The sequence below is a fragment of the Rana temporaria genome, chromosome 3 (assembly GCF_905171775.1).
Source record: "Rana temporaria chromosome 3, aRanTem1.1, whole genome shotgun sequence".
Taxonomy (NCBI): domain Eukaryota; kingdom Metazoa; phylum Chordata; class Amphibia; order Anura; family Ranidae; genus Rana; species Rana temporaria.
In genome coordinates, this window is record NC_053491.1 from 374118750 (window position 1) to 374144583 (window position 25834).

Sequence of the window (25834 nt, forward strand, 5' to 3'; positions counted from 1 at the left end):
CTTACATGAGGTCCATCTAGATCCAGCAATGCTGTAAAAGAGACTCAGCTGTCCGGGACCCCCCCCCCCCCTCACTGGCTAAGACAGCAGTGTGACGCCATTGGCTCCCGCTGCTGTCAATCAAAGTCGGGCAGCTAATCTTTCTTTGTAATGTAACTATTTTTGAAGGGATAAAACATGGGGGAATCTGCATATGTTTTTTTTTCTTCTTTAATTTGCCTTGACATACACTTTACATTGTTACAGTAGTGTAGGGATTGGGGTATGTTCTGCTATTTACTTGTATTCTCTTCCTGTCAAGGTGGACATGTCCGCCCAGTGTAAGGCTGTAAGGCCCTGTAAAGGATGACCTGTCTCCTTCCTGACCTCAAGGCTGATAACTGACATTATGTATAGGATATTGGAAGAGGGTAAAACTGGCTATTAAAGCGGAGTTCCACTCAAAAGTGGAACTTCCACTTATGCGTCTTCTCCCCCCCCTCCAGTGCCACATTTGGCACTTATCAGGGGGGAGGGGGGATTGAGTACCTTTGTTTGGCAGGAGACGACGTCCGTGATAGGCGGAACACTGAACACAGGCTCTGCTGGGAAACTGAGTGTTCCCGCCCATCACGGAACACCACGAGGAGGAGGAGGCGCGGCTTTTAAAAAATGGACGCCCGCAGTCTCTGACTCTGCCAGGGATAAGGTATGGAGATTATCGAAGTGAGGTGAGGCAATGGCACGGTGAGGCAATGGCACAATGAGGTGAGGCAATGGCACAGTGAGGTGAGGCAATGGCACAGTGAGGTGAGGCAATGGCACAGTGAGGTGAGCCAATGGCACAGTGAGGTGAGCCAATGGCACAGTGAGGGGGGAAGGGGGTCGTCTTATACGGCGAGTATATCCCAAAACCAACATTTTAGCTGGAAAATTATGGGGTCGTCTTATACGCCCAGTAGCCTTATCCCCCAGCAAATACGGTAAATAGTAAAAAAACAAGTAATTCCCGAAAGGTGAGGCTCCACCAATTCAGCAATGGACATTCTGATTATTACAGGAGCCCAATGGTGACTGGCTCTGCTGGGAGTTTACAAATTGAAGCCTTCACTTACGTGCTCCGCTCTGGCAGGAAGCAGGAACGTATATATATCCAGCAGTGTCCATTCCATAGGTGGAGGGGGAAGCAGGTTTAAAAAATTCTGACTGGTCGAATAGAATCAACTAGAAGAGAGACATGGGGAGACAAGTGAATTCAATGGGGAGAACAATAAAGTAGACATGTGCACACTGAAATATTTTGTTTCGGAATTTCGTTTTTGTCTGAAAAATACATTTATTTAGTAACTCCCGAAATTAGTTTTTATTTATTTTGTTTTTCGTTAAAAAAATGCATTCGTCCGAAAATCCAAATTAATTAAGGTCGAATCTGTCATTGAAGGCTTATGGTGTCTGTTGAATGTTCTAAGACGATTCGACGGAATCTTAAAAAAAAAAAAAAATAAGATTTGACCGAATCTTTAAAAAAAAAAAAAAAAAAAAGAAGATTCGACAGAGGCCCGGATTCACAAAGCACTTACGCCGACGTATCTCGATATACGCCGCGTACGTGCAAATATGCGCCGTTGTATCTATGTGCCATGCCCACAAACTGAGATACGCCTAAAAATAGGCTTCATCCGACCGACGTAACTTGCCGGCGTATCGTGGGCACATATTTACGCTGGACGCACGTGGCGCTCCCATTGATTTCCTATTCAAATATGGAAATGAGGGAGATACGTCGATTCACGAACGTACTTGCGCTCGGCGCAAAATATACGCGGTCTGCGCAAGTCGTACGTCTGGCGTAAAGTTATTCCCCATATATGAGGCACAACCCATGCAAAGGTATGGACCAGGGAACACAAGCCGTCGTATCTTTTGTCGTTTACGTTGTACGTGAATATGACTAGGCGTAGGTTACGTTCACGTCATAGGCAGTGATCCGGCGTATATTAGAGAGTAGTTTCGACGTGATTCTGAGCATGCGCACTGGATGCGTCCACGGGACGGCGCATGCGCCATTCGTTATTCGTATCTTTATGGTGCTCGGCCCATCATTTGCATGGGGTCACGCCTCATTTGCATGGCTCACGCCCACTTCCACTTACGACGACTTACGCCCAAGAAACCCAGCGCAGATTTGGTGGCAAGTGCTTTGTGAATTCGGTGCTTGCCTCTCTGCGCTGCGTCGGCGTAGCGTAAAGAAGATACGCTGCAGCGGCATAAATATGCGCCGATGTATGTGAATCCGGGCCACTGAATCTTTAAAAAAAAAAAAAAAAGATTCCACGGAGCAATGTCATTTCTGAAGGAAAAAAAGTAATTTCAAAATCACTCGCGGCTATAATGAATTGTCGGCTCCTGGCAATTCAGAGAGAATTCATTCATAAAAAAAAAAAAAAGCATAGGGGTCCCCCCCAAATTCAATTACCAGGCCCGTCAGGTCTGGTATGGATATTAAGGGGAACCCCGCCATCAATTAAAAAAAAAAAAAGGAGGTGGGGTTCTCCCCAAATATCCTTTCCAGACCCTTCAGGTCTGGTGTGGATTTTAAGGGGAATTCCACCCCAAATAAAAAAAAATGGCGTGGAGTTCCCCCAAAAATCCACACCAGACCCCTTATTCGAGCATGCAACCTGGCCGGCCGCAGAAAAGAGGGGGGACGAAAGAGCGCCCCCCCTCCTGAACCGTACCAGGCCACATGCCCTCAACATGGGGAGGATGTCCCCATGTTGATGGGGACAAGGGCCTCATCCCCACAACCCTTGCCCGGTGGTTGTGGGGGTCTGCGGGCGGGGGGCTTATCAGAATCTGGAAGACCCCTTTAACAAAGGGGACCCCCAGATCCCGCCCCCCCATGTGAATTGGTAATGGGGTACATTGTACCCCTACCATTTCACTAAGGAAGTGTAAAGAATTGTAAAAAAACACACACACACACACACACCGTGGAAAAAAGTCCTTTATTAGTCCTTTATTAAAAAAAAAATCCAGCGGTGGTAATCCACTCTTGATCCCCGCTCCAGCGTTGTCGGTATCCAGCGACAGGTGATCTCCTCTCCGCCGGGGTCCAGCGATGAGAAGATCATCCAGGTCCGGGATCCAGAGCGCATCATCGCCGGCTGGGATCGTATGTTTTTAGCTACTTCGTCAAATCTTCATGTCTCTCTGTCGAATCTTTTCTCTCCATGTCGAATCTTTTCTCTCCATGTCGAATCTTTTCTCTCCATGTCGAATCTTTTCTCTCCATGTCGAATCTTTTCTCTCCATGTCGAATCTTTTCTCTCCATGTCGAATCTTTTCTCTTTATGTAAAATAATATTGGACTAATAGAGTTAAGGTTAGGCACATTCGATCGCAACGAAAACAAAAATAAAGCATTTGTTTATGTTGGATCTTTCGGTTTTCATTAATCTGTGCTTTCGTTATCGTTTGTTAAAACGAAAATACCTGAAATTCGGACGAAAATGAATGCACATGTCTACAATAAAGCCAACTCCAGGCAGTGTCATCTTAAGAGCATTATAGGCCCCCGGGCAATACAGTGCACTGGGGCCCTGTCTACAAAATCACGCACAAGAATTTACTGACAAAAATTATAAAATTTACTGGCAGAACCACATTTTTTATTGCCAATGCAAAAAAAGTACCTAAAATTACAGTTTTCAGTGCCGAACAATGCAAATGTCAGTATTTAAACTAAAAACATATAGCTAGTGCTATTAGCAATGTGTTGAAGTTAAACAAAAGTAAAAAAAAAAATGTCTTCGTTGACACGAAGGTTGGGTTACTATAACCCAGCCAGCACAGAGTTTCCTCTTACATCATAGTCTGCAGGATTCCCCCTTACAGTGAAAGGGAACTCTTATGTAAAGGGGAACGCTGCAGATCATGATCTAAGGGGGGAACTCTGATGTGTAGGGGGGCTCTGGTGACCAGAGACCACCTTATATCAGAGTCCACTGCTTTCTCTTTCCCACTTACATCAGGGTCCGCAGACTGAGTTCCCCCTTGCATTGTAAGGGGGAATCCTGCAGACTCTGATGTAAAGGGGAACTCTGATGTGGGGGGCACTCTGGTGACCAGAGACCACCTTCCGTAGAGTAAATACACTAAGGTAAGGGGGGTCACTAATAAAGGAGGGGGAACCTTTATATCAGTGCTCCCTTACATTTTTGCATTCACTCCCCGCTTCCATCAGCAACCCCCCCGCATTCGTGGAGGACCGGATCTTCTCTGTGATTTCTGCAAACTGGGCATGGCCAGTTCTAACCCGTCACTCTCCACAATTTTTTACTGGGGTTGCTGGGCAGCCGGTGGGGCCCCCCAGGCAAGCGGGGCCCCCGGGCAACTGCCCAGCGTGCCCAATGGAAAAGATGGCCCTGACTCCAGGGTGTCCTGACATTTACAGCCTTGACTATTGTCCCTTACTGGAGACTAACTCCAACCCCACCCTGCTCTATTGGGCACGGCCCCCTACTCTGCATTATCCAAGGAGGGGTTTGGAAAAATATTGTTCTTCTCCCCAAAAATGTTCAGTACCCATCTAACAAGACTTTTTTTTTTTAAAGAAGTAGGCTGTTCTCGCTACAGACCCTGCTATTTCTCAGCTATTTCTCTAAACTAAACACTGGCTGCAACTTATGCCTTGTACACGGTCAGACTTTTGACCATGCAAAAGTCCGCCGTGAGTCCGTCGGAAGTCCGATGGAAAGATAGAGAACAGGGGGCAAATCCTCAAAAAACCTGCCTAACTTAACTTTTAGCAGTTAAGTTACACTGGCGGAAAATTTCTACCTAAGTGCCCGATCCACAAAGCACTTACCTAGAAATTTTCGGCTGTGTAACTTAAGTGCCTCCGTCGCAAGGCGGTCTTCTCATCCAGGGGGCAATGACAATTTAAATGAGGCGCGCTCCCGCGCCGGACGTTCTGCGCATGCGTGTGACGTCATTTTTCCCGACGGGCAGCGCACGAAATTACGTTACGTCGGGCTTTGTGGATTGCGACGGGACAATAAAGTTGCGTCGGGAAAAAAAAAAGTTACGCGGCGAAAAATAAAATTTGAAATTTAAAAAAAATAGCGGCGATCGAAAAAAAGGTATGTTTTTACAAGGTGTTACTAGTTTACACCTTGTAAAAGCATCCCTAATTTTACGTATGCAAAACGTAACTTACGCAGAAAACACAAAGCTAAAAAGCTTTGTGGATCTGCCTAAGTCCTCATTTGCATACGCAAAGCGGCATTTCGACTCGAAATGCCCCCAGCGGCGGATGCGGTACTGCATCCTAAGATCCGACAGTGTAAGTCTCTTACAGATGTCGGATCTTCTGCCTATCTTTGGAAAACTGATTCTGAGGATCAGTTCCAAAGATAGGCACAGGGATACGCAGGCTGAACAGCAGTTCCGCCTGCGTATCCCTTTTGAGGATTTGGCCCCAGGTTCTCTATCTAAGGTCCGTCGGACTTCTGACAAAAAAAGTCTGATGAAGGCTACACATGGCCGGACTTTCCAATAAAAAAAGCCTGTCTGACTTTTTTTCTCGGAAAGTCCGGCCGTGTGTACGAGGCATTAGAAGCACTTCCCAAATATCTGTTTTCTGTAGCTGGCCCTGCTCTGCAGCCTACTATTGCTGTAATGTCAAACCCTAGAAAAATGGATTAAACTCATTTCAGAGGATGCTGCTGCCATTCTCGGTAATCCTGTAGCATTCAAACATTGAGAGCTTATTTCTTCCTTGCGTTATTGTGTGGATGGCTCATCTAATTTTGCAACACGGGGATGTCACCACAGTAAAAGCATCCATTTACCTATAATGTAATCTAATGACACAATGTAAAATAAGATTTCATTAGGTCCTTTGATAGCACCTGATGACAAACAGCAATACAGAGTATGTATGTATGTATATATATATATATATATATATATATATATATATATATATATATATTTATATATATATATATATATATATATATATATATATATCAGTATACAATGCCTTGAAAACTTTTTCATACCCCTTGAAATTTTCACGTTACAACCAAAAAACGTAAATGTATTTTATTGGGATTTTATGTGACAGACGAGAACAAAGTGGCACATAATTGTGAAGTGGAAAGAAAATGATAAATGGTTAATGATAATTTTTTTTTACAAATAAATACCTGAAAAGTGTAGTGTGCATTTGTATTTAGCCCCCTTTACTCTGATACCCGCAACTAAAATCTAGTGGAACAAATTGCCTTCAGAAGTCACCTAATTTGTAAATAGAGTACACCTGTGTGTAATTTAATCTCAATATAAATACAGCTGTTCTGTGAATCCCTCAGAGGTTTGTTAGAGAAACTTAGTGAACAAACCGTATCATGAAGGCCAAGGGACACACCAGACAGGTCAGGGATAAAGTTGTGGAGAAGTTTAAAGCAGGGTTCAGTTATTTAAAAAAATATCCCAAGCTTTGAACATCCCACGGATCACTGTTCAATCCATCATCCGAAAATGGAAAGAGTATGGCACAACTGCAAACCTACAAAGAATTGGCCATCCACCTAAACTGACAGGCCAGGTAAGGAGAGCAGTAATCAAACAAGCAGTCAGGAGGCCCATGGTAACTCTGGAGGAGCTGCAAAGATTTCCACAGCTCAGGTGGGAGAATCTGTCCACAGGACAACTATTAGTCGTGCACTCCACAAATCTGGCCTTTATGGCAAGAAGAAAGTCATTGTTGAAAGAAAGCCATAAGAATTCCCATTTGCACTTTTCGAGAAGTCATGTGGGGGACACAGCAAACATGTGGAATTAGGTGGTCTGAATGAGACCAAAATTTAACTTTTCGGGCCTAAAAGCAAAACGTTATGTGTGACGGAAAACTGCACATCACCCTGAAAACACCATCCCCACCTTCAGCAAAAAAGCAAGCCAGAGTTGATGGGAAAATGGAGGGAGTCAAATACAGGGCAATCTTAGAAGAAAACCTGTTATGCCCCATACACACGACTGGGTTTCCTGACGGGAAAACGACCCAAAAACCGCCGGACAAAAAAAAGAGAACCTGCTCTCTTTTTTCCCGCTGGGATTTTTTCCCGGCATAAAAACGCAAATGGAGCATACACACGACCGGGATTCCCAATCAAAAGCTCTCATCTGAGTTTTCCTGTTGGAAACCCGCTCGTGTGTACGGGAGAGCAGGTTCTCGATTTTCCCGTCTGGAATTCCGACGGGAATCCCGACCGTGTGTACAGGGCATTAGAGTCTGCAAAAGACCTGAGACTGGGGCAGAGGTTCACCTTCCAGCAGGAGAATGACCCTAAAGATACAGCCAGAGCTTCAATGGAATGGTTTAGATCAAAGCATATTCATGTATTAGAATGGTGCAGTTACTGTAAAGTCCAGACCTAAATCCAATTGAGAATCTGTGAAAAGACTTGAAAATTGCTGTTCACAGATGTTCTCTATCCAATCTGTCAGAGCTTTAGCTATTTTGCAAAGAAGAATGGGAAAACATTTCACTCGCTATATGTGCAAAGCTGGTAGAGACATCCCCAAAAAGGCTTTTGCTGTAATTGCAGTGAAAGGTGGTTCTACAAAGTATTGACTCAGGGGGCTGAACACAAATGCACGCCTCACTTTTCACATATTTGTTATAAAAAAAAATAGAAAACCATTTATCATTTTCCTTCGACTTCACATTTATGTGCCACGTTGTGTTAGTCTTTGACATAAAATCCCAATAAAATACATTTACATTTTTGGTTGTAATATGATAATATGTGGAAAATTTCAAGGGTATGAATACTTTTTCAAGGCACTGTACAGCCAAAGTTTCTTATTTCTTTATTCTAGGATAGAGTAAGAAAACTTTAGGCCAGCGACTTTATAAGAAGTGAGGTGCTTTCCCACCAATGGGACTCAGACAGTAAGAACAATCTGACATAGGTCTAGCCCTTTCCCCAACTTTTGTTTTTGGTTGACATTCCACTTAATTTGTTTGCTAATTATTTCTCTCACCTCTCCAGTAAGAGCTGCTCCAGGGCTTGGTTTCTGTATGTAAAAAAAAAAAGTATGAGTCAATTATATTCTTCTCTCTAGCCTTACCTTTGTTGTGCAAAGTTGTATGGTATCCATTTCTGCACTGAAATTGTTTATTCTGATTTCACTGAGTTTGTCACAGCGTGCAATAAAAATCACAGCCTGACTCTCCTTGGCCCTCCCCTTTTTATTCATTGGATTTAAAATAGTATCAGACCACATGTTAGGCAGGCCAGCATAAGGCAACAAAGGTGGCCGACTAAGGGTGCCAGGGTCGGGGGGAGCACCAAAGCCAGGGGTTGCCCAAGAGTTGCTTATGCAACCTTGTGCCATGCATGCAATCTCTGACCGTGCCATGTGCCATGATGTATGCAATCTCTGACCATCCCATGTGCCATGTATGCAATATCTGACCGTCCTGTGTGCCATGTATGCAATCTCTGTCCGTGAAGTGTGCCATGATGTTTGCAATCTTTGACTGTCCCGTGTGCCATGTATGCAATCTCTGACCGTCCCGTGTGCCATGTATGCAATCTCTGACCGTCTCATGTACCATGATGTATGCAATCTTTGACCATCCCATGTGTCATGCTTGCAATCTCAGACCGTACCATGTGCCATGTATGCAATGTCTGACCATCCTGTGTGCCATGCATGCAATCTCTGACCGTCCTGTGTGCCATAATGTATGCAATGTGCCCTGTATGCAATGTCTGACCATGCCATGTGCCATGCATGCAATATCTGACCATCCCGTGTGCCATGTATGCAATCTCTGACCATCCCGTGTGCCATGTATGCAATCTCTAAACTTCCCGTGTGCCATGCATGCCATCTCTGACTGTCCCATGTGCCATGCACGCAATCTCTGACCTTCCTGTGTGCCATGTATGCAATCTGTGACTTTCCATGTGCGCAATCTCTGACCATGCCATGTATACAATCTATGACCGTCCCGTGTGCCATGTATGCAATCTCTGACCATACCGTGTGCCATTTTCTGTAAGTTAAACACACACTATAAGCACTTGAACCACTATAGCTTAATGGAGAACAAAAAAATTGCATGCCATATGGGGGGGGGGGGGGGGTGTTGTGGGATGAAGGATGGGGGGCACCAAAATGCACCTTCACCTGTGTAGTCAAAGATCCTTGCACCGGCCCTGGTGTTAGGCACATATTAGCTTATTGTGATAGCATACCTGTCATGGTGTACCCTGTGGCACTGTCCCACTAGAGCAGTGGTTCTCAACCTGGGGGTCGAGACCCCTTTGGGGGTCGAATGATGATTTGCCAGGGGTCACCGAATACTGGGCTGTTCCTGAAGCACCGCTCTCCCAGCCTTTTTGCAGCCGCTCAGCAGAGCTGTACCTGGAGACTGTGGCCACCCAGCTGGGCTGTTCCTGGAGCCCGCAGTAACATACTCAGCATCTTCGCAGCCGCCCATTCAATTCACGGCATGGCTGGGGGGCAGAGACTAGAGGTCAGTTGAATGGTGAGGAATATGAAGTGGGAGGGGCTGGAGGAGACCCTATCTCCAGGTTTCGGCATAGGTGTCACTGCTACGAGACACCACCAAGTCGGAGACACAGTGAGTAACACTACCTGTGATTATAGTTGCCATTAAAAGTCCCCGCTACGGTTCTCAGATCAGCAGATGACCTTGATCAAGAGCACCTAAGTTGGCTGATCAGAACTCCCCCCAGCACTGCCACTCATCCCATTCCCCCCACCAAGGTGTAAGAGAAGGAATAAAAATAGAGAATACATGTAAGGGAGAGGAAAAGAGGTAAAAGAACAAAGAAAAAGGCAGAGAAAAAAAATAAGAGAACAAGAAAGACGTCTATAGAGAGGGATGGGGGGGGACAAGAAATTAGGATAGAGAGAGATCAAAGGGAAAGAAAGGAGAACAACGAGAGAGTGGAACATCCTAAAATGTACCAGAGGGGTTTTAATACTGTACAAGTTGAAGGGACTCAGGGAGCGTTAAATGTCAGTGGGTTAGGGGCTCAAATGACTTGTCTTGGGTGCTGACAACCCACGCTACGAAAATTATTTTAATGTTAGGGGTCCCCACAATTTATCAAGGGGTCACGACAGTAGAAAGGTTGAGAACCACTGCACTAGAGGGACCAGGCTGCCATGATGTCATGAGCAAGGGATTCATATCACCACAGCAGAGATCGGTGCTGTACATGTATTCTGAGCTGATTTGCATCAGCAATTTTTTTTTTTTGGGGGGGTTTAATACCACTGCATTCACACATCACAAACCAAAAACACTATTTAATTAATTTTCAATATTCAAAGCAAACTCCCCCATCCATCCATGTCTCTATGCTTTATTTTGTTGAGAAATAGCATTGAAAACCTTCCCCTAGCATTACTGGCTAGGGCAATCTTGAGTAAGGGCAGATGATTCATGTAGTACTTACTTCCTGGAATCTATCTGCCGTTAGCGCAAGCATGCATGCAGAAGTGTGCGCTTAGCTGAGAAAATTCCTCCTCCTCTCCTCTCCTCCTAAAGACTCCTGGGATGTATGACATCATTTGATGTCTCATTTGCCTAAGCAAGAAACCAGGAAGTAACTAAAGAAATTTTTAAACCAAGTAAATATGAAATACTTTCCTATCGATTTACAAATCCCTGTAGTATGAGGATTAAGACTGATGAAGACATAAGCATACCGCTGATCTACTCACTCTGTCCTCTCTTGCTCCCGTGCTTCCAGGAAGGGCTTCCTCCCGTGTGTTACCCCCCACCCCCAGACCCCTGAGGACCACCAACAGCATCCTCAGCACTGTATCTCCATCTTCCATCTGACTGCCCTGCTGGCATGGCTTATGTCCATTTATAAGGTAAGCTCTGCCCCCTGCCAGCCCACTACTGGGGATAGGCAAAGGCCTCAAATATTTAAGGCAGCTCCTCCTAACCTCCACCCACTAGCTCTAGAACATTTTTCAATGTCCCAGAAACAGGGGGAGGCACCAGAGGAGTTGTCAGGATGAGTCATCCAGCCCTGACTCACTGGAACCTCACCCAGATTCCATAGCTCAGGCTTAGCCCTGAGCTAAATTAAATGTAACTACTCTAAACTCTAACACTACTTCTAGCACACACTAGAGGGTGCTAAATATATCTATAAAGATTTTTAGCTTCCCGTAGCCCCCAGAGTCCCATCTCACCTGGAGCCCACCATAGATGTGGTTCAAACCCTCGTAGGCACCATTGTAATTGCAGTTGTTGATGTATTGGAGATTGGTGGTTCCGCAGGCCCCTCCGTAAAAATCAGTAGGCTGTAAATAGAAGATTTATTACTTCTTTGTATGGTAATAAATAATTCACCATAAAATCCCATCGGTTAATAATTAGGGACCCTCACCATGCCATGCTGTGCTACTATATCGTAGACAGTCTTAATGTTTTCAGCATTAGTGTATCTTCGGTAAAACTCCTCCTGTCTCTTCACCACACCTGTAACGCACAGAAAAATGCACATGGATATGAAATATAGTTGCATTAGACCACTGAATGCCTCATTTCAGTTTTCAACTGCTGTGCAAAAACTCTATTGCCCCGTACACACGGTCGGAATTTACGACAACAAAAATTTAAGAGCTGGTTCTTAAATTTTCCGACGGGAAAAAAATCCAATCGGAAATTTCGATCGTCTGTAGCAATTCCGATGTGCAACATTTCGACGCATGCTCGGAAGCAATAAACTTAATTTTCTCGGCTCGTCGTAGTGTTGTACGTCACTTTTTTTCTTGACGGTCGAAAGTTCAGAGAACTTTTGTGAGACCGTGTGCATGCAAGCCAAGCTTGAGCAAAATTCCGTCGGAAAAACCATCCAAGGTTTTGCCAACGGAAAATTTATATCGTGTGTACGCGGCATATGTAGACACAAATTTAATAGGTAACAGCACTGGCTAAACTGAAAAATAAATACTGTATATAGCTTCTTGATTTTTGAATGAATAGACTGAAATAAAGGCTTTTTATTTAACTTGACTGCTAAGTGTATGGAAGTTGCCATGAATGTCCACAAGGCTGAATCGATCAGTAAATGTTATGGAAATGTCAATAGGCGCAGTTAGTCTTGCAGTGTTGACTTATGGCTTTGTCCAGGTTCTTTTGACACTTAAACAAGTGTCCACGTTGGAAGATTTCTCCTCCTGCTTTAAAGTGGTAGTAAAGTTATTTATTTTACTTTTACTTACAGGTAAGCCTATAATAAGGCTTGCCTGTAGGTAAAAAAAAATCTCTTAAACCTTTGCGGTTTAGGAGATATTCCCCTCGCAATGAGCCGCTGAATGCAGCGGCGCATGCGCACAGGGGATTTTCGGCTTAAGGCCCGGCAGCCGCCGGACCTTGCCGGAAAGAAGTCTCCCACGCGCAAGCGTGGGAGTGACATCGCGGCTCCAGCCACTCACATCGCTGGAGCTGCGATACCCGGAAGACACGCCGAGGCGAAATGTCAGCTGCCTCGGCGTGGACCGGGAGGGACACCGATGCCTCGTTGTAAGGTAAGTATTTCATAATGAGTTAGTATGCAGTGCATACTAGCTCATTATGCCTTTTCCCTTACAGGTGTAAAGAAAAAAGAAAAAAAGTTAGCTGATTTACTACCGCTTTAAAGTGGATGTTCACCCTAAAACAATTATATAACATTACATGCAGCATACTAACGACATGTACAGTATGCTGGTATTTTTTTTTTTTCCGCCGTACATACCGTTTTATTCTTATTTTACCCCCGGCTTCCGGGTTCTGATTCCCGCGGGACTGGGCGTTCCTATTGAGAGGTTAGATGATTGACGTCTGGTGAAAAACTTCACCTGGCGCATAAGGCGCGTCACCAGTTTTCCGTAAATAGCCGACCTGCGAGTTGGCTCTATATGGCGCCTGCGCAGTCGGCTTTTTACGGAAAACTGGTGACGCGCCTTATGCGCCAGGTGAAGTTTTTCACCAGACATCAATCGGAAGCCGGGGGAAAAATAAGAATAAAACGGTATGTACGGCGAAAAAAAAAAAAAATACCAGCATACTGTACATGTCGTTAGTATGCTGGATGTAATGTTATATAATTGTTTTAGGGTGAACCTCCGCTTTAAGGACAGCTCAAAATTTTGGATTTTCCCATCACATTTAGTTCTAGTGAAAATAGGAGAAGGAACATCTTCTCAGTGGAGACAAAGACAGTAATAAAACCTGACAGAGTCTAACCTTTCCATGATCTATCCAACAAAAAGTGTTTTCGATTTAGACACACGCAGTGCCCTATGTGCAGGGTCATAACTACAAATGACAGGGCCCTATTGCAACATTTTGATGGGGCCCCAAACATGCTAGCCATCCCTTTCTTTTATGCATACCTGAAGATAGTGTCCTTTACTGTAGACGTAATATAGCTCTCTGTTACATTACCGCCCCTGGTATGAGCCCTTTCCAACATAGAGTAGGTCATAATCTCACTAAAACAGATGTGGGTGATATGATGCACTTGAATTTAAAGTGAAACGAAACCCTCCAATCCTTTACAGCCAAGGAAGCTGCCATCTTAGCCTCTGTCTGATCTGTAATTACCATAGATACATGTACGGACCTATGCATGCTGCCGGGACATCGATAATCTTCATGCAGGGAGGACTACAAGGAACTGCATGGCTTGTCACAATTGGATGTACCACATTGTATTCTGAGCTCAAAGGGTTAATTGGACAAGGATCTCTTTCACTGCTGAATGCTAATGTACCCTTTGCATAGCTAATGAACTCTCTCTTGTGTAGGTAACAGCCCCCCTGTGAGGTGTATGCTGATGGGGATTATGTGTGAGTGATAATTGTTTTAAAGGTTAATTGAATTCTATTGTCTGATCAAGCTAAGTTTAGGAGCCAAAACGGCTAGCGACTGATTGGCTCAAGGGAATGTCATTATTTCAAAGTATGTGTATTGAAGCCCCCCCTGGGTGGGGGGGGGGGGTGTCATTTGTTTCTTTACAGTTTGTAACCAGATATAAGGAGGAAAAATGTGGCATTAAAGTTCAGTCCTGCTTGACTCTGCAAACGTAGCCCGTCTCGTTTCTTGAAAGGGCGTTCGATGGGATATACCGGCGGTACCTGCATATCGCAACTTGCCAGGGAAAAGGACGTCTCCAACGGCTGAGACCCTCTCACTACATGGGTAGCCGTTACAATACACATGTGATGCGTAATGATACCAGCCAAAGTGTATTATTAGTCAAATTATTTTAGTAGTTTTACATATGAGTATGGAAGAGTTTTCACTGCTGTCTGTTTGCCCTCTGAGAAAATGTGCCCTGTCAATTTGACCTGGCAACCATTGTCATTAGGAGAGAAAGTGATGGGTAATCCAAAGCTGATCCCTGAGATAAGCAAATATTGTATAAACACAAGGGGCACCGAGTATTCTTACTTGACTCTTGGTGTGCTTTGTGTATTTCTTCCAGATCTGTGCAGTAATCCCGTGTGAGACTTTACCTCTGTGTAGGAGCTTCCTGTAATAAAGACTGGTCAATGCTGCTCTCTCTCTCTTTGTGCAGGATGACTGGTCTTGTCTCCCCCCTTAATTTTTCTGCAACAAGTCTGTAGTAGGTGGAGCCTGCTGGGCTCCTCCCACAGCTCTGCTCTCTGCACAGTCTATGTACAGCACAGTGATGATGTCACTGCTACTTTTTCAAGATAATATCTGGGTTAAAAAAAAGCACTCGGTGCAGGTGCACAAGAAGTGAACTTATATTCTTTTACAGCTATTAAGTTTATATAATTAAAGTGGAGTTCCACCCATAAATATAACATTACATCAGTAGTTTTAAAAAAATGTCATTAGTCCTTTACGAAAAAATTTTTTTTTTTTAGATGCCTTCAAAGTGTTGTTGCTAGACAGAATAGTTAATCTTCCCACTTCCTGCACCTAGGTGCTTAATGCTTCCTAACCTACACCGCACAGACTCCTGGGAATGTAGTGGGTGTAACTTTCCTGGAGTCTGTGCACTCCCCAGTCTCAAAGAATCATGTGACTTGGACAGCACAGGTGCTGAAACCTGATCTGACACTGCTTGTGCAGCACTGAGCATGTGCAAGGCTGAAATCCAGGAAGTCTTACAGTCTGGCTTCATGATGCACACACTTAAGATGGCCCCAGTCAATTTCTATTTTATAAAGTGTCTAAATGCTGTAACAACCTAACAAAACGGACCTTAGTTTACAGACTAACTTTACTAAAATACATTAAGCTTGTGTATTACAGGGGTATTTATATATAAAAAGTGAAATTGTGGCCGGAACTCCGCTTTAAATAAAGGTTTTGGTGCCTGGAGTTTAGCTTTATGGTTGTCCCTAGAATGTTGCGATTCAGACGTTTGCGATTCTGCATCTAAGCTGAGATTCGGCCGAATCGATTGCCGATTACGTCATCCGGAGCTCCGGGTGGTGCTCTGCCTCTCCTGGAGAAAAACAGAAGCAGAGCCTGCCTCGTGGATAAAGCCCCCTCCCCTTCCCTGCCCAGTGCAGTATGCAGTGAGATAGACACTGAAGCAGAAAGTCAGCTGATGAGCTGACAGCCAGTAGAGTGGAGGTGGAGGAGCTCGTGGAGACCCCACATAAGGAGAAGCTTCACTGGAGGCACGGGAAGGGAGAAGAAAGGCATAGACACACTGAGCATAGAGGAGGGGGAATCGACTGACACTGAGAGCAGGTGAGTGCCAGTGTCACTGACCCCATCCCCCCAATACCATCCCTCTGCCTGATCCCATCACCCCCCTCCCAGCACCATCCCTCCCACCACCATCCCTCTACCCCTGATCCTATCCATCCCACTGCCCCGATCTCATCCATCCCACCATGCCTCTGCCCCTGATCCCATCCAACCCACCATACCTTTGCCACTGATCCCATCCCTCCCACCACCATCCCTCTGCCCCTGATCCCATCCATCCCACCATGCCTCTGCCCTCTGCCCCTGATCCCACTGCCCCTGATCCCATCCATAACTTGTAGCACTCTTTTGGCATGGTTATGAAAATGACGCTCCCCAAATAGGATATTGCACTAAGAGCAAATAAAAAAAAAAATAGAGTTCTTGTGACTGCTTGAATTTTTGGATAAAAACCATGAGCATTAATCGTGATACATCGCAGAATCTAATCGAATTGTTCACAAGGTAATCATCATAGGTGTGCACAGACCATGGCATTAGGGTGTGCACCCAAAGCTCGTGTGTGTGTGTGTGTATATATATCAGTGGACCATGTAGGTAGGGAAGAGATTGATGTCAGTAGTTTATTTTTATTATTTTTTTTATCATTACTTTTTTTACAATATTTTATGTTTTACAATTTTATTTAAGAATCGATTTTTATTATTATTATATATTTTTTTTCTATACACTTTTTAGGAGCTCCATTGGGGGGGGGGCTTTGGTGAGATATCAGAGGTCTAAACAGACCCCTGATGTGTCACTTTTAAGAGATTCCCCAGTCTCTTCTTCTGCAGCCAAGCAGCAGGGGGAATCTGTGCAGCACAGCATGATTAGGGTGTGCCCAGGCACACCTGGCACACTCTGTGCACACACCTATGGTAATCATAATCGAATCGTGAGACCAGTGAAGATGTGCACTCCTAGTTGTCACTGGAACAAGAATAGAGGGGAAATCTTACAATAGGCAGACTTGATTAAGTGACAGCTATCTAGGAGAAGTTCTCTTCACTTTGGAGAGGATTGCTTTTTTTGGGACAGTAAGTGAAAGGACATTTCCCCAACTGGACGCAGACAGCCAGAAACAAAACTAACACAAGTCTTAAACATTCGCTCTCCCAAAAACAGCTGTGGCTGTACAGTAAATGCACTTTAACTTAATATCTAGAAAAGTAATTTCAACATATTGTTCCTTTAATAAATGACTATCATGGTACTTTCTGTAAGCTTACCAGGAGCCACTACAGAATCCTTAGTTCCAGAAAAGATGAAGACTTTATCATTTTGGAGGTTTGATAAAGGATCAATGAGGGAGCTGCTCGCATAACTCTCAGCCTTGGAGAAGAGGTTATTCATATTGATACTGTTGGCGAATAACATGCAGGTAGTGGTTGCGGAGGCCATACTTCCGGATGCACAGTAATAAGGTCCTGTGTTTAAATGAGAAGAAAAGGAATTACTGTTGTACTTTGTTACATTTTGTAGCAACACTTTATTGGTTGTGTGTGTGTAGCTTGCAAGTAAAATGCAACTCCAATTCCCAAAAAGTTGCAACAATGTGAATAGAATAAAAAACATTTGAAAATGGTTAAACTCAGAAAATGTACCACTTTAACCACTTGACCTCCAGAAGATTTACCCCCTTCATGACCAGACCATTTATTTTAACTGACAGTTGAGCGGGCATGCAACAATGTACCCAAATATATTTTTTGTCCTTGTTTTGCCACAAATAGAGCTTTCTTTTGGTAAGTTTGATGTGTCACATGACCCACTTCCTATTGAAAAAACAAAAAACGAATTCAAAATGGCCAACTTCAAAATGGCCGCCATGGTCACCAATCATCTTGAAAAGTTTCCCCCCTCACATATACTAGTGTGCCACAAACAGGAAGTTAATATTACCAACCACTCCCATTTTATTAAGGTGTATCCATATAAATGGCCCACCCTGTATATGATGCATTTTTATACCCAATCATGTTACTGACCTGTTGCCAAACCTAATTAGCAAAATATTCTTCCAGCTCTTCCTTGTTAGTAACACTTAATTTACCAGCTTTTTGTTGACCTGTTGCTGTCATCAATTTCAAAATGACCTTATTTTTTTCTTAAATGTTACATTTTCGCAATGTAAATTTTTTTACATGTTTTCTATTTTCCAATGTGAATAAAATATGGGTTTATGAGATTTGCAAATCATTGCATTGTTTTTTATGTAGATTTTATGTAGCGTCCTAACTTAAATTTTTTCGTAAAGGACTAATTAAAAGTCCATGCGCTTTATGAATATTTTATTCATCAATCTTTTTATTTCAAGTCAGGAAGTTTTATTTTTTTATTGTTACTTATATTACACAATTTTAACCAGGTAAAGAAGGTGACTGCAAACGTTGTTTAAATGCCCTCTTTATTTTGAAATGTTTCCTGTATATTACAAATCTGCAATATTTGTAAACATTTGTTAATAAAAATTTGTAAACGTTTTGTTGATGAGTGGTACACTATGGAACTCACTATCAAAGCAAATGTAAACTCTAACTTAATAATAGTAATTTTTTTGCTAAGCACTGTGTATTTTTAAACAAATAAACTTCTTTGTTTTAAATTGTTATCATACTTTATTGCATCTCAGTGCTGCTGCCACCTTTGCCGCCACATTTACATGCACTACAGCGGTGGCTGCATTGAATTTCTGTGTCAAGTTTTCGAAATGTGACAACAGTAGACCATGCCCCAGTAATGTGTGCTGAAACGACCACCTCTAGACCACCTCTAGACCACCTCTAAACCCATGTGACAGGGTGGCAACACAATTAGGAGACTGGGATACAGCATTTTAACCCTATAACAAAAAGTGTCTGAACAAGGACCTTAATGGCGGGATCAAAAACAATTATTTTAATTAAAATTGCTGATTTTAAAATATTGGAAATTATTTTTTAGATTACCCTAATGGGTCAAAGGTTATTTGAGATTTGAATGACTGAGTTTACAATCTACTTTAAATACATAAAATCCCAAGATTGATTCATTATTGATGTATAAACATTTTGGGGTGAAAAATGTATTTCTACATTTGCCAGCAAACATAGTTATTACATTTTGAGAGCCATTGAAAACATACCTCCAGCAAAGAGAGCTGCTCCAATGATCTTCTTAGACTGAGCAACATGGAACTGATTAGCCATATATGATCCTGATGATAATCCAGACACTGAGATGGCGGAATCCAAATTGTATGAACCTGCAAAGATGAAATGGATTAAATACATCCAATTCCTAGCCAGGATCAAAGGAAATGTTACCAGCAATCACAAAGCTAATATCAAATATGCAATTGGTCAATAAATCATAAAACATTATATATTATATATACACACACACACACAATTAGGTCCATATACAGTATATTTGGACACAGGCACAATTTTCATACAATTGGCTCTCTATGCCACCAGAATTCAATTAAAACAGAACACTCCAAATTAATTTGAAGTGCAGATTTTCATGAGGTTGAACATAAATATCAAGTACAAATTATAGGAACTGCAACCATTTTTATACACAGTCCCCCTGTTTTCAGGGGCTCAAATTTAATTGAATAAATATAATCATAAATAAAATATTTTTTTATTTTTTGTTAAGAATCCTTTATGGGTTCCTGCCTGAAGTCTGGAACCCATAGACATTACCAAAGGCTGGGTTTCCTCCTTCCTAATGCTTTGCTAGACTCTAACTGCAGCTGTCTTCAGTTCTTTGTTTGTGGGTCTTTCTGCCTTTAGTTTTGCCTTAAGCAAGTAAAATGCATGCTTAATTGGGTTGAGATCAGGCGATTGACTCGGCCATTGCAGAATATGCCACCTATTTTCCTTCAAAAGCTCCTTGTTTGCTTTTGCAGTGTGTTTTGGATCATTGTCCATCTGTGCTCTGAAGCACCGTCCAATCAACTTTGCTGCAATTAATTCATTTGGCTGCTTCTATCTTCTGTCACATCAAACACCAATGACCCAGTGCCACTGGAAGCCATGCATGCCCATGCCATTACACTGCCTCCACCATGTTTTACAGATGACGATGTGTGCTTTGGATCATGAGCTGCCTTCTCCGTGCTTTTTTCTTCCATCATTCTAGTATAGATTTATCTTGGTTTCATCTGACCAAACAATGCTTTTCCAGGACTGGTCTGTCTTTTTTCGTTTTTTTATTTTATTTTTATTATATATTTTGGCAAAGTCTAATCTGGTATTTCTATTCTTCAGGCTTATGAATGTGGTAAACCCTCTGTATTTTCTCTTTGCTCTTGTGAAGTCTTCTCTTGATTGTAGACTTTGACAATGATATGTGCACCTCCTGGAGAGTGTCTTTCACTTGACTGGATGTTGTAAATGGGTTTTTCTTGACCATAGAGAGGATCTTGCGATCATCCACCACTGTGGACATCCAGGCCTTTTTATGTTGCCGAGCTCACCAGTGCGTTCTTTCCTCAGAATGTACCAAACTGTTGGTTTGGGCACTCCCAATGTTGCTGCTATCTCTCTAAAGTATTTGTTTCATTTTTGAAGCTTTGCAATGGTCTGTTTCACTTGCATGGACAGCTCCTTTGAATGCATGGTGTAGGTTCACAGCAATAGATTCCAAATGCAAATGCCATCTGTAAGCCCGGGGGCCCCATAATCTTCTATTGCCCGGGGGCCCCATTGTCAGTCCGCCCCTGCTAAACCCTTCCTCCGATTTGGATGTACATACCCTCAAATTAAATCGGAGATCATGCACTTTCAGCCCATATCCATTATATAACTATAGCTTGAATGTGTTTTGGTAAATACCTGAAAAAATAAATACAAAAAAAAAAAAAAAATTGTGCCTGTGTCCAAATATATATGGACCTAACTGTATATACACACACACACACACAGTATTGTAAAAAACTTTTAGGCAGCTGTGAATAAAAAGCTGTAAAGTAAGCATGATTTCAAAAATATATATTTTAGTTGTTTATTTTTATCAATTTAAAAAATAGAAAGCGAGCAAACAGAATATAAATCTACATCAAATCAATATTTAGTTTGACTACCCTTTGCCTTCAAACCAGCATCAATTCTTACATTTGGACAAAGTCAGGGATTTTGTAGGATTTAATTCAGGTTTATGATTAACCAATTATAACAAACAGGTGCTAATGATGACCATACATTTTATATGTAGGTTGAAACACAGTCATTAACTGAAACAGAAAGCTGTGTAGGAGGCTTAAAACTGGGTGAGAAACAGCCAAACTGTGCTACTAAGGTAAGGTTGTGGAAGACTGTTTCATGTCACAAGTCATACACCATGTCAAGTTTGAGCACAGCAACAGGACGCTAAGTAGTTTATGCTGCATCAGCAAGGTCTCTCTCAGGCAATGGTTTCAAAGCAAACTGGGGTTTCAAGATATGGTGTTCAAGCTCTTTTGAAGAAACAAAGTTGAGTCCCGTCAATGCAGTGGTCTGAAAATTAATTGCAAATTAATGCAGCAGATGAAGGACACATCACGCTTACTTTCCCTTGACATTGAAAGATGTCCAGCAGTTCCATTAGCACAGAACTGGTGGAAACCAATGGGACCCAGTTACACACATTTACTGTCTGGACAAGTCTGGCCAGAATAGGTGTTCATGGAAAAACTGCGGCCAAAAAGTTCTACCTCCACCATGGGAACAAGGCTAAGCAACACAACGATGCAGAAAAACAAAAAAAGATACCAGAGTGTAGAAAAATGGCATCAGGTGTTCTGCGCTGTTGAGTCAAAATTTGAAATATTTGGCTGTAGCAGGAGGCAGCTTGTTTGCCGAAGGGCTGGAGAGCGGTACAATAATGAGTGTCTGCAGGCAACAGTGAAGCATGGTGGAGGTTCCTTGCAAGCTTGGAGGAACACAGGCAGTTACAGTACTTACCCACCATGCTATACCATCAAGGAGGTGTGTGGTTGGCCCCAAATTTATTCTGCAGCAGGACAACGACCCCAAACATACAGCCAATGTCATTAACAACTATTTTCAGCATAAAAAAAAGAACAAAGAGTCCTGGAAGTGAAAGTTTGGCCTTCACAGAGTACTGATCTCAACATCATAAAATCTGTCTGGGATTACATGAAGAGACAAGATTTGAGGCAGCCTACATCCACAGAAGATCTGTGTTTAGTTCTCCAAGGTGTTTGGAAAAACCTTGATGCCAAACTGTGTGCAAGTGTACGTAGAAGAATTTATGCTGTTTTGAAGGCATTTTGTTAATTGATAAAAATAAACTATTAGCACTTCTTATTTCTAAAAGCATTGTTAATTTGGAGAATTTTTTTCACACCTGCCTAAAGCTTTTGCATATTAGTATACATAGTAGAACTTGCCAAGACACAATCTCTCCCTGCTTCCCATGACTCAGGTCCTATCTACCTTGGACTTTTGTGGTCGCAACCAGCTTAAAATAAATAAAAAGGAGGTAGAAAGTAATCTCGCGGAAGTGGCCAAAAAAGATGAGCCAACATTTGAATACAGAGCTCTCATCTGGGGATTAGATAAGAGGCATAGGAGACCATAATGTGGATTTGCTCTTTAAAGAAGTTGTAAAGCTTCGTGTTTTCCCCCCCCTATCCATTAAGGTGAAAAAACACCTTGCAGTCACCGCCCCCCCTGAGCCCCCGTTTTACTTACCTGAGACCCGAATCTCCGCGGGCGCGATCCTGTGTTGCTTTACCCCAGATCTAGTCAGCTCTTCATTGGATGATTGATAGAAGCGCACCCATTAAGCCCTGCTGCTGTCAATCATATCAATGATGCCGTGCACCGGGGGGCCGAGTGATACACTCGGTGGCTATGGCCACCGAGTGTATCACACGGAACGCGCCCTCGGGAGAGAGCTTTCCAGAGGGGGTTAGATCTTGTGGGGAGGAGCCACGAGAGCCACCATGGGACCCCAGAAGAGGATGTTCAGGGCCACTCTGTGCAAAACTAACTGCACAGTGGAGGTAAGTATGACATGTTTGTTATTTTTTTATTTTTTTTAAACACAAATCTTTAGTGTCGCTTTAAATTCTACCAAAAAAAATATTTGTTTTGTATGCTAATTCTTTATGAAACAGGCAAAGGGTTGAAAAAGTAATAATTTATTCAATGTCATATCATTTGAAATACTTGTCATCAGAATCTACAAAACCTGCAGGTAGCTAGCAGGTTTATTAGCTATTGGATTTTTAAAGAACTAAGCACATTTACCATGTGGATTTCTACCTCATGATAATATGTATATCTTAATAATATTATCTTATAATATCTTACCAAGACGTGTCTGTCCATGGACAAAGCCAAAGAAGGCGAGGAACAAGATGTAACCACTCATTTTCACCAAGGCAGTCTTTCCGTGGTATGAGGATAATTTCTACCTCACTTATGAAACCCTAGGTTTTTATAAAACAGTAAAAACAACTTTTAATCTTGAACAGATAAGATATTTTGCAGCCTTGTGAACAACATCTGCTAAACAGCCATGACATTAGATAAGTATTTTTTCTGACTATTGAGGCAAGATTTAGCTAAGTAAACAAACACAGAAGCAGCTTGTGCATGGGTTTTGTTGGGCAGGTGTTTCAAACATTCTAGCTGAGAGTGAACAGACCTTGAGATCATTTTCTTCTACATAAGCTTTAATATGTTTACAAGAAAATGTACAAACATGTGTAGAACCCCTTAGTGTGTTACTAGTGTCAGTTTAGGCAAATCTATGTTCTGATTCATAGTTAACTTTTGAGTCTAAATTGGGTCAGGTTTTATTACAGGTCAGGCTGGATGACTCCTATAGGCAGGTCTCTGTCTCTTGTGCTTCACGCTGGTTCTAGAACTTTAAAAACAAGACCAGGAGAGTGTATCTGCATACTTAAGAGAGCTTAGCCAATCCCCAGGCAGTGGGCCTGGCAGGGTGGCTGAGACAGCCCTTAAATATGACCAGCAGGGGAGCCGGGTGGAGGATGGAATGCCGAGGAGACTGTCGGTGGCCTTGGAGGGGTGCCCCTGGTCTGCCTCAGGCTGGAGCTCAGGCTGGTGTGGGAGGATTCTGACAGCAGTGTGGTTTGAAAGGAGTCTTGCCTAAGAAGCAGCGGGAGCAAGGAGGACAGCATGCCCAGGGATTCACAAGGGGAGAGACTGCCACATTTAGAAAGCCTTTCTGAAAGACAGCATTGTACTTAGTCTTTCTTTTCCCTTGTCTTGGGAGATTTTTAGAGCAGTTGGGTGGGCTAGTGAAGAAGCAGCTAGGTGGGCTGTTAGTTCCTGCAGGCAGTAGAGCTGGGATCAGTGTCTACAGTGGGGTTGGGTATACTCCTATATGCAGCCTACAATACTTTGTGCTACTTTCTAGGAGACTGAGATTTCCTAATCCTTAAAGCGGTGGTTCACCCTGCAGAACAACATTTTAGCATACAATTCGGCATTGTAGCGCAAGCTACAGTATGCCGGTCTTAATTTTTGTTTATGTTGTTTATTAGGGGTAATAACTTGGATAGGGAATAGGAAATTTTGGCTGACCAGATTGATTGCAACAGAACAGGGACAACTTCCTCCCTATGTACACACTCCAGAACTGTCCTCCTCATGAACACGGACAGTCTCTGAAAATAGATGCAAAAGCCCCTTAAAGCGGGGGTTCACCCTATAAAATAAAATAATTTTTTTTTCTTCTAGCCTAAAATTCGGCATTGTAGCGCGAGCTACAGTATGCCGGTCTTAATTTTTTTATCGCCGTACTCACAGTGTAATCGTACATAGTAGATTCTGACTGCCCGCGGGGAATGGGCGTTCCTTTCAAGAGGGAGGGTGATTGACGGCCGGCTCCGGCACGTCACGCTCCCCGAAGACAGCCGGAGTAGGTCTCGGCTCTTCACGGCGCCTGCACACAGACTATGCGCAGGCGCCGTGAAGAGCCAAGCCTATTTCGGCTATTTCCGGAGAAGCGTGACGCGCCAGAGCCGGCCGTCAATCACCTTCCGTCTGGATTGGAACGCCCATTCCCCGTGGGCAGTCGGAATCTACTATGTACGATTACACTGTGAGTACGGCGATAAAAACATTAAGACCGGCATACTGTAGCTCGCGCTACAATGCCGAATTTTAGGCTAGAAGAAAAAAAAAAAATTATTTTATTTTATAGGGTGAACCCCCGCTTTAAGGGGCTTTTGCATCTATTTTCAGAGACTGTCCGTGTTCATGAGGAGGACAGTTCTGGAGTGTGTACATAGGGAGGAAGTTGTCCCTGTTCTGTTGCAATCAATCTGGTCACCCAAAATTTCCTATTCCCTATCCAAGTTATTACCCCTAATAAACAACATAAACCAAGCTTAAAGACTTACGGGGTAGTGCTACATATGGTATGTGTGGACAGTCAAACTCTTACAAAGAATTAAAGAAGGAAAGATAAAACAAACTGTATGATAGAAATATAAGACATGGGGATCTCTCTTATTCCTTGCCATAACCCCCAACCACAACCCCCCCCTATATTCCTATCACATACCCCAGTTCTCCCTCTACACTCCCCCATTTTTTTTTCTTACTTTCTTAATTCATATGGATGCTCCCTTCCAGTTTCAGCAGCTGGCTGAGAGCATTTACTGAGATCTGCACATAGACCCAGAGGTGACTACCGTATAAGACGAGCCACAAGAGGGTACACTTTAGAGGCCTGGGACAGGTTAAGAAATATTATTCATAATACACTGAACGTGTAGATTCTTTAGGCTAGGTGATTCGGGAGATGCGGGCCGCTGTCTGGGGGCAGGTTTGGCATCACTGAGGGGGAGCCATGATGTCAGCAAGAGCAGTTTGGCCACACCCACTGTTTGCCGCAGCGCGCTGCATTACCACTCTTCTTGAGGCACCCAAAGGTGCCCCAGGTCTTTTATAATCCTATTGTATATATTACGAAAACAATGTGCCCTGTGCCGCTTAATTGTTAGAGTTTGACTTGAAGAAAAGGTGGCAACTCTACCCCTTACACAGCTTAAGGCATGGGCCCCCTGGAGCAGAGAACCGG

General features: G+C 43.0%; 1 protein-coding gene across 2 annotated transcripts in view; it reads right to left on the reverse strand.

Annotated features, from left to right (window-relative positions):
- The window catches only part of LOC120932811, a 40813-nt gene extending 17615 nt beyond the window's left edge, over positions 1 to 23198 (reverse strand). For both annotated transcript variants that reach the window (XM_040345547.1, XM_040345548.1), the window contains exons 1-7: positions 23089 to 23198; positions 18903 to 19022; positions 17008 to 17205; positions 11442 to 11533; positions 11245 to 11355; positions 8038 to 8070; positions 1095 to 1203 (exon numbers count right to left, since the gene is read on the reverse strand). In XM_040345547.1, coding sequence (XP_040201481.1) covers positions 1095 to 1203; positions 8038 to 8070; positions 11245 to 11355; positions 11442 to 11533; positions 17008 to 17205; positions 18903 to 19022; positions 23089 to 23149 — 724 coding nt within the window. In that variant the 5' untranslated portion in view covers positions 23150 to 23198. The remainder of the gene's footprint in view (positions 1 to 1094; positions 1204 to 8037; positions 8071 to 11244; positions 11356 to 11441; positions 11534 to 17007; positions 17206 to 18902; positions 19023 to 23088) is intronic.
- Between the last annotated feature and the right edge of the window lie 2636 nt (positions 23199 to 25834).